The sequence below is a fragment of the Orycteropus afer genome, unplaced genomic scaffold, assembly GCF_000298275.1.
Source record: "Orycteropus afer afer isolate SDZICR_OR568_19922 unplaced genomic scaffold, OryAfe1.0 scaffold00387, whole genome shotgun sequence".
NCBI classification, from domain to species: domain Eukaryota; kingdom Metazoa; phylum Chordata; class Mammalia; order Tubulidentata; family Orycteropodidae; genus Orycteropus; species Orycteropus afer.
The window spans coordinates 2981715-2991610 of record NW_006921974.1 but is presented as its reverse complement, the minus strand read 5'-3'; the positions used below and the strand labels follow the sequence as shown (position 1 = coordinate 2991610).

Here is a 9896-nt window from a genome sequence, read left to right as displayed (position 1 = left end):
TCTTGCTTCCGAGGAGTGGCTGGTGGGTTTGAACCGCCAGCCTTCTGGTTAGCTGTCAAGCGCCTTAGGCACTATGCTACCAGAGCTCCCCATTGGAGTGTTATAAACATGACTTCAGGTTTTCCAACTGATTTCATCCATCTCGTTTCTCCCAAATCTCACTGCCGATGTTTCTAGCACCAGAGATTCTTAAACAGGCATCTCTCGTGCCTTTTGAAAATCCATATTCCTGGGCCCCACAGGAGATGGGAGTGGGAACTGGGAACCTGGAATCCTCAAGCTCCCCAGGCGAGTCTGATGTACAAGGAAGTATGAGGACCTGTGCCTGGGTGTGTCAGGGGGCTGTGGTCCCAGACTTCCTCCCTGAAGTTTTACCCTTGGAGCTGTGCTCCCTGCCCTTTCCTTCCCCTCTTCTTCACCTGAGCACCTGTAGAAACTTAAGTAGTGAAGTCTTCTGTTTTATGTCACAGCTTCTCCTTAGTTTCTTTCCACCATCAGTCTCGGGAGAGTCTCAGGAACATATTCCCGATATCCTGAAGCTGTTGGCATCTCACCCTAGATTTAAGGAACACGTAGAGTCAGTGGCTACTGAAGGCACCAGCCACAATCTACCAAAGTTGTCACAGGTAAAAACAACTCATCCAGCTCGCTCGTGGTGCTTCGTTTGGCTGTTTTGTGGGTAAACATGGGGAGTGATCCCTAGCTCTCCTCCTCTAGTTCTCAACAAAGATGAAATGGAAACACTAGTGGTTGGTGTTCTTTGCCAAGAAGGCTACTGCTTCAAGCTAAAACTCACTTTCAGGCATGGCCCCAGGGTTTGTTCATTCATTTTATCTTATTTTTAAATTCTTGGTCAGATTTAGCCAAGAAAGAGATTGACCCCCTTCCCTTGAAGCCATACAACTGGGGTGGGGTTTTCCACCCCCTCCTTGACTGCTTTTTGTTTGTTAAGCTGCTGGCCTGTTAGCATCAGGTAAGATCCTGTGCAAAGACAATGCCATTTGATTCCCAAGTAGAGGCAATCATTTTCCTGCACTGTGCCTTACACATAAGTGGGTTTCTAATACATATTTGTAGTAGTAGAGAAGATGGAAGAGCTTTGGGAACGGTGTTGAGTTGAAGTTCATGGGAGGCAGAAGGGTATTTGTGCCTTTCTCACAAACAAAGAAACAGAACCCCAGAGCGATGGGCTCCAAGCCCAGGCTTTCCCAGCAGCGGATAAGTGGGCAGAAATCAGGGCTCAGAAGGCCAGATGTGAAGGCAGAGTTCAGTGCTGAGTACCTGGGGGTGCAGTTTCCCCTCCATTTATTTGGTGCCTCTGTTCTTCCCCTATAATTAAGCACTGGGCCCTCACTGGCTTCTTGGATGCTCTGACAGGTGGAAACCTTACATTTTCCCAGCTTTTCTCCCTGTTCTGGAGAAGGAATAAAATGCAGGTATGCCCAACTTAAAAAAAAAAAAAAAAAAAAAAAGAGGCAGAACTCTTATCTCCTAAAGTGAGAGAACCCCTAGTGCATTTCAGTAATTGTTTGAGGTTGTCATTACATGATTGGTAACTAATACTGAGCTGAAGTGCTTGGAGTGACTTCTAATCACAGCTCCCTCTAAAATGAAGAACAGTAGAACCCTTTGCATTCCAAGAGGTCCCTGGGTGGTGTGAACAGTGAACCTGCTTGGCTGCTGACTGAAAGGTTGGAGGCTGGAGTCCACCCCGAAGCGCCTTGGAAGAAAGGCCTGGTGATCTACTTCCAAAGCAGCAGTTCTGCTCTGACACACATGAGGTTGTCATCGTGTGTTGGAAACAACTTGATGGCAACTGTGTTTTTTTACATTCCAATTTGAGTTAGCTGGGAAACGGACTGAATTTCCACGCAAATTTTGCTTTGCAAAGCAGTGCACTCCTGCATGGACAATCCTGGTTCAGGGCAAGTTGAGATTGTAGTATTGCTATTGTTAGGTGCTGTCAAATTGATGCCAACTCCCAGTGACCTCATGTGGCAGAGTACAACTGCCTCAGAGGGTTTTCTGGGCCATTGGAATCTTTACAGGAGCAGGTCACCAGGCCTTTCTGCCACAGAGCCACTGGGTGAGTTCAAACAACCAAATGTTTTGCTTAGCAACTGAGCACTTAACTGTTGCACCGCCAGGGCTCCTAGTACTGCTATGATGCTAAGGAAACCCTGAGCTCCGCAGGTCAGAGACTGAGAAAACCCACATCTTTTTTCTCCTCACTTCATTATTTTCTTCCAAGTCTATCTAGCAAGGTTTGTTTTTTTTTTCTCTTTATGGTAAAGGCTAGAGGGACATGAACATTTGGACCTGTGGACAATGAGTTTATATTAGAGAGGGGTTTCAACAGGTAAATCTACATAAACATGTTGTCATTGGGTTTTTTCTAGATCCATTTCCAAATGTCCCTTTCTTGGGCAAAAGTTCTTTAAAAGGCTAGAGACATTATTGACTGCTTTGCCAAATGATTTTGCCTCTCTTTCAGACTTTTCACCTAAAATTCAGTGAAAGGAATTGTTTCTCCCTAGTTCATTTGACAAGTAGAACATATAGGTCTGGGGCACGAGATAACTTTGCAGGGCTATGAGCAAACCTTTGCCAAAAACTCACCAAAGTCCTTGGGGAGTTGAGGCTTGGGGATTGCAGATGGCCTGGAATGGCAGTGAGGGCGGGAGGAAGCATTGACTGACAGGCTCTACCTTCACTGCATGCCCTGGTTTCCCTCATACTGTAACTAGAAAATGATTTGGACTGGAGGGGGACTGGTGCTATACCTTGCATATCTTCCCTTCACCACTCCCCAAGGATTCCCCCTCACCGACACTCACACACACACACCCACACACACACCCCTTTATATCCTTGCATAGGGAGGTTCCCCCACTTCCCCCCAGGCTGGTCCTGCCTTTGTTGCAGATGCTGTGTGGAACAGGAAATGGGAAATACGCCTTATGACTGCCTTGGTTTAGCAATGTGTCCTCTAAATCATCAGGGGTGGGGATCAGGGCTATGCAGTTGTTCTCTTTGTCCCCTGAGGGTAGGAATATCACAGGACAATATTGGTCCTAAGTGGATTCTGATGTTTGGTTCTTCCTTCCTCCAGGAAAATCAGGCACTCCCTCATTGTTCTAGTCAGGAGGAAGAAGGCGCCACCCCAACTAAAGTAAAGGTAGCTGGTCAACAAGACCAGGAAAAAGGAGAGGAGAAGAGGGACGTGGCTTCTCCAGAGGCTGCTTCCACCAAGCCTGGAAAATGCCAGCAAAAGAAAAGGAAACATTGCCAAATTGAACCCCAAGGCCTGGAGAAGTCTCATAAAGCCTCCAAGCAAGGTACTATATCCAGGGGGAAAGGAGTTTGAAGGAGATGCCTGGACTCATCAACGTATGCAAATTACTTATCCTCTGTAGGGGGGCTCCTCAGGCTCTGGGTGTGTGATCCAGCTCTGGCACTTGTCAGCTGGTGACCTCATAGGGTTGCTCTGTGTGATAATGCCTAGTGTCTAGAACACTGGAAGTGTTCAGTAGTAATTGTAAATAGAAAACCAAGGCATACAGTCAAACATGGTGTCAAGTCATGACAACCTATGCCCTTGATGGTGTGACTTCCTTCCAGGCCAACCTACCCTCTACTTCCATCCAGAAATGTAGGACCAGGAAAGTAGGATCAGGCCTTACCCAACTCGTTCCCAGTCATGTTCCCTAGGTAAGCGTCTGAGAAGCAGCAGCTGCAGCTTGATGTGTTTCCAAGAGAGGTGGGCAGTGCCAAGATTCAGTCTCTGTTTTGAAGGCCTAGCTCAATTCATGGAGTTGCTGCTGCTGCCATTGCTGCTGCTTGGCTGAGTGGGTGCTGGGAGTGATGTCGTCCCAGGGCTCTTGGACATTCCCTGACTTGCATCTCTATATAGGGCAATGCTCCAAGCTGTTAGAACCCCATGAGTGCCTGCTTTAGGTTATCCCATTCTCAGTAGCCCAGGTGGCCACTGAATGAACTTTCTGGGAGGTGGCTAGAAGTGACAAAGTAAAAAAATAATTGGGTCCCCTTTGCCTCCGAAGTACTGTCTATGAAAACCAAGGTTGGTCCAGCTCTGACTCACTGCTTTCTAAATCACAGATCCTGCCACTGATAAGGGGTCCAAACCTGCTCTCAGTATTCCATTCGCATCCTTTGACGCATCTGACCTTGAATGCTCACTATGTATGAGGTATGTGCTGTGTGCTATCACTTAACTGCCTGATGTTTCCTCTTCCCTAATGTCTGGTCCCTTCTGTCAGTGACCTACCTGCTCAGTTGGTTAACATGTGAAAGTATGGTTTTAATTAAACAGAAGTTACCATATTGGTTGTCACATGAGCTGGCTTATAAATTATGTTCCTGTCTCCTGACTTAAAAATACTGAGAGTGGGAAGGGAACAGTCTACATAAAGGTTGTGCACTGATGACCTACAAGCTGAATATATCCTTTGTTTGACCCTCATGGGTTTTTCTAGTTAAATGTGAATGTGTTGAAACAGGGCATATACTCTCTAGTTGGTCATTGTCCCCATCACCTCCTACTGCCTTGTACCAGCCTTTGTCTCACATTTTCATTACTTCTCTGGTTCCTGTAGATATTTAAGCTTGTGACCCTGGAACTAATCTCGACTACTGTACTAGATCAATAACTCAGCTCAGGAGCTAACACCACTGCCATAAGGCTGTTACTGAAAGCCAAACAGAGGGTCTGAGTAGCTTTTGTTCTGTGTCATAAACAGTAGTTAGTAGTGGGTGTGAACTCCTTGGCCAAGTATCTCTCCTCCACCCAGTGTCACATAGTCTCTGTCTTCTCTTACCTCTGGAGATGCAAATTATCCCCCTTCCCCTAGAAAGAAAGGTGCTGTGATCATGGTCCATGTAACCATGTAAAATAAAAAATCTGTACATTTTCATAGCTGTTACTTGGTGGCTAAAAGAAGGCGTTTCGGAGCCAGACTGTCTGGGTTTGAATCATGGCTCTACCCCGTACTGGCTGGTTGACATGTAGCAAGTTACAGTCTCTGCCACTGTTTTCTCATAAGGAAAATAGAGAACAATAGTACTTACCCTGATAGGTTTGTTATTATGACTGAGAAAATCTATTTAAAACTCTTAAAATAGTGCCTGTCATATAGTAAATACTTAATAAATATTAACTACTTTCCTATCTAGACAAGAGGTTTTAAACTTTAGGTCCATGGGCTCTTGAGGAGGTTTTATGTATGGATTCCAGTAGACCTATGAATTCCCTAAAGTTGCACGTAAGTGTGTGTGTGTGTGTGTGTGTGTGTGTGTTTCCAGTACAAGATCCATAACTTTCAGTAAATCTTAAATGAGGCTGTTTTTTAAAAGACCATTACAAGGAGGCTGAGATATTTGCACCAAGGTTGTTAAGAAGATACAGGAGAAAACGTATCAAGAAAGGTCTTTTGATCCATCACACGGTGGGATCCAGCCAACAGACAGTCCTCATGTTCTTTTGCCCTTTATAAGCACACATGCCTGCCCTATTAATCACATGCATTTGTACTCTGAACGACTTCTCCTGTTGCACGGGTCAAAATAAATAAAGAAACAATTACCTGAAATGTATACAGTAGTCCCCCTTGTCCATAGTAATCCTTATTTTACTTAATAATTGTTCTAGTTTATTAGTTATTGTTAATCTCATACTTTGATGTATAAATTAAACTCTATCATAGGTATAGGTATGTGTAGGAAAAACATAGAACATATTAGGGTTTGGTACTATCCATGGTTTCAGGCAACCACTGGGGGTCTTGGAATGTGTACCTCACACAGATAAGGGACTAATTTTTCTTTGTCTTACGAAAATTTTAGTTGTCAGATTTGCTTGTAAGCTTGGGTAGACCTGAAAATGAACAGAAGGTTGTAGAGACAGTCAAACAAGAAAGCCTTCCATATACTGTCAGGAACTTGTTTAGGTGGAATCAGGTAGGGTGGGATGGGCTAAATAACCAGTTCTCTTTTTCTGCCTCCCTCTGCTCCTCGACCCTTCTAAAGACTTCACAACAGACTGGCAAGTGGGTCATACCAGAGCCAACATATGAAATAGAGAAGCCTTGCTGTCAAGCTGAGAAATGTGCCTCTGCAGGAAATACTGTTGTGGCCCCAAGCCCCATGATGTGGTTTTTCAGATGTCAGACTTTGTGTGGACTTGATTTAGTTTACTCTTTAAAACCAGGTCTTTGTTGTTCTTATCCTTCTTAACACTCCTCCCAACATCCAGGGACATGAAATCGGACATACAGCTGCATCATCCTGTTTGTGTTCTTGAGAGTTAAGACTCTCGAGTTTTAAATTCTTTTGTTCCCCTTCTCTGCTTTCTCCCTCTCATCTGTTTGTCCCTGGTTTCAACAGGGGGCTTGGGAGAAGGATTGGAAATTTGCTCCAAGAAATAAACACTAACAGAATAAGACCTCCTTACAGCTTGCTCACTCTCTGAGTTTAAAAGCCATTATCTCCCTTATCCTCTCTGCCTCTGTTCCAAGTGAGACTTCAAAACAAAAGCCCATCTTTTCCTGGAGTAGCTGTTGCTATAGACCGGTAAGTTACAGCTGGACTCCAGCTGCTTATACTGAAAAGAAAGCTGCCAAATTGAGAGAGTGTTCTGATCTCGAGGCTCTTAGAACCATAACTCTTAGTCAGAAGTATCTAGTTCTCTTTCCAACAAGGTTTGTCTCCAAGTTAGAAATAAGATGTTGACAGGGACTTTTTTCACACGCCTGCTTTAGTTTGAATTATTGCAGCTTTGAAAACGTTCCTGTTTCTACCTTAGTATTTTTTAAAAATTGTCGTTAGGATTATTATTTGATTCTGTTTGACCCTCATATGTCTTTGGAGGAGAGGTTCTAAAGGGAGAGGTATTCTCAAATGCTCTGCCTGGTTATGAAACTAGAAATTTATACCACCTGTGCAACTTTCTGGCAGTGTAGTGGATAAGGCATTTATTTGACTGCTAACCAGAAGGTCAGTGGCTCAAAACCACCAGCCACTCTGCAGAAGGAAGATGGGTGATCTACTTCTGTAAAGAGTTAACAGCCTCAGAAACCCAATGGGGATTGCTATGAGTCAGAATCGACTTGTGGCAGTGAGTTTCGGGGGGTGTGTGTGTGTGTGTGTGTAATTTTCTAGAATGACATCCAGTCCCATGACACTGCCTTGATAGAAAGACAAGTTAGATTGTAAATTTATCTATTTTGATTCTAGAGAGACAGTCAAGAGCAGGTTATAAATTCCACAGGGAAAGGAGTAGACAGAGTGAACAGCACAAGAATTGGAGGGTGCGTTCCTGAAGAACTTTCCAATCTTCCAGTCTCTGTTGGTGGATTAGGAGAGCTCTGCTGAGCAAACCAGCTGCCTTTGTGTTGACCTTGACTCATGGCGACCCCATGAGTGTCAGAGTAGCAGTGTGCTCCCTGGGGTTTCCATGGCTGAGACTTTTCAGAAGGAGGTCGCCGGACCTTTCTTCCGAGACACCTCTGGGTGTCCGTTAGCAACCAAGCATGTTAGCCATTTGCACTACCCAGGGGTTCCCTGCTGAGGGAAGACACCTTCTAATCCCAACACCTTGGAACTCTGCCCCTCTTTCAATAATGAAAACAATCCCCCTTTGAGATTCACTTAGTACCCTAGCCATTGGGAATACCTCTGGGACCTCCGTGTAGTAGCCCTGGGTGGCAAAGATACTTTCAGATGCAGCATGAAAATGTTTGCTATTTGAACCGGTTACCTAATGGCCCAGTGACCTCTTTGTCAATTGCAATGAGTGGCTTTAGATTTAACCTAGTTTATCTATTCAGGTAAGGAGCTATGGTAGCACAGTGCCAAAGGCATCTGACTGCCAACCAGAAGGTTGGTGGGTCATACCCACCAGTCACTCCGTGAAAGGAAGCCCACACAGTCTACTTCTGTAAAGATTTACCGCCTCAGAAACCCAATGGGAGTCACTATGAGTTGGATAATTAACTTGGTGGCAGTGGGTGTTTGTGTGTTTGTTTGGTATCTATTCAAGTAGCTGGATGTTAAGGAGTCAGTTAATTCTCCTTTCTGGTCTTCCTCCTTTCTGGTCTTTCCTCCCTCCCTCCCTCCTTCTCTTTCCTTCTTTGCGCTTATTTAAAAGCAGCAGCAGAACACAATACAAGGATGTAACTGGAGGGAAACGATAGCTCTTTCCAGACAAACCAAACGTTTGATCTGGCTGACAGCTAACTGAAAGCATTTGTTACTAGTATTGTTGACTCCGTCCCTGTGGCGATGTAAAATGCTTTCTTGTGAGAAAATCTGGCATTGCTCTCATTTAGGGATGCTTCCCTGACGTGTTTTCTGAATCTTTACCTAAAACCCAAAGCCAAACCCACTGCCATTGAGTCTGTTCCTCCTCATAGTGACCCTACAGGACAGAATAAAACTGCCCCATAGGGTTTCCAAGGCTGTGAATCTTTACGGAACAGACTGGCTCATCTTTCTCCCGTAGAGTGGCTGGTGGCTTCGAATTGCCAGCTTTTGGTTAGCAGCCGTGTGCTTTAACCATTGCATCACCAGATAAAAGGGGAAGGAATTGGAATTCCCGTGTATCTCTGTCTATCTTTAGGGAGGGAGAAGAGTGTGTGTGAGCGTGTCCATCTACGTGTACATGGATGATGTCTATTTTAGATCTGGATATACACATAGTCAAAAGGAGCCCTGGTGGTGCAACGGTTAAGCACTCAGCTGCTAACCCATAGGTTGGCGGTTCAGACCCACCCAGCACCTCTGTGAGAGAAAAGAGCTGGTGATCTGTTCCCATAAAGATTACAGCCCAGGAAACCCTATTGGGCAGTTCTGTTGTGTCAGTGGGATCGCTATGACTTGAAAATCAACTAACGGCACTTAACAACAAAAACATACACATGATCGTGGCTGGGTCCGTGTAGTAGAGAGAGAAGATGGGCTTTAGGAGTTAGATCCTAAGCCTTGCTACTTCCTAGCTGGTTGTGTGACCTTGAGCAAGTTACTTAACCTGTTTGAGTCTTAATTTCTTTAATAGTCAAATGAAACTAATCATAATTCCCACCTATGAATACATACGATTAACTCATGTGGGAAATCGTATTCTTGCACACACTGAAGATAGCAAGTGAAGTATATGCCATCTGTTCCCGGTCACTTTACCCAGCCGGTCTTTGCAGAGTAACACAGTAGCCCTGAATACACAAGTGGCTTGAGTATTGAAAGATGCTATCTTCTAAGCAGCTGAACCTTGAATTCTATTACTAAGCAAGAATTATGTAGCATCTGTGGCAACATTCTTGGTGGTTACCACTCAGATCAGGGGCATTTTAATCATAGCTTTTGCTAAGCCGTCACTGTGTCATTTTCTGTATGTTTCATTCATCTTTTCACTAAATGTCATTATTGATTACGGTTAATTAGCCAGCTATATCTTTGTGGTTTTATGTGCACTACATTCTTCAATGAACAACAGGTCCAGTTGTGAAATTCTCAGGAAAAAACAGTTTTAATTAGTAGTTGCAGATGCAGAGTTACCAGTTATCTTCATTGTTAGCATCATCAAATAATGTATAAAAAGCATGCAGATTCACAGGGCTCTAGCTACTGAGGATAAGCCCCCGTTGGAAATGAAATACTCTGGTTTGGCTGCTCTGGTAGTTAGATCACAGCAGTGCCTCCTACATCAGGCTGCAAATTACACTTTTTAAATACATTATAAATTTGAAATATACTACACAATGGAAGGGAACTCTGGTAGCGTAGTGCCTAAGGCACTTGACAGCTAACCAGAAGCCTGGCGGTTCAAACCCACCAGCCTCTCCTCAGAAGGAAGGTTGGGCAATCTACTTCCATAGTGATAC

At 44.4% G+C, this 9896-nt stretch overlaps 1 protein-coding gene across 1 annotated transcript in view; it reads left to right on the top strand.

The window, feature by feature from the left end:
* LONRF3 (LON peptidase N-terminal domain and ring finger 3) overlaps positions 1-9896 on the top strand; it is a 45279-nt gene that overhangs the window by 11930 nt on the left and 23453 nt on the right. Inside the window, exons 4-6 of the mRNA XM_007953348.1 lie at positions 471-626; positions 3113-3338; positions 4120-4210. Of these exons, the coding sequence (XP_007951539.1) occupies positions 471-626; positions 3113-3338; positions 4120-4210 (473 nt within the window). The remainder of the gene's footprint in view (positions 1-470; positions 627-3112; positions 3339-4119; positions 4211-9896) is intronic.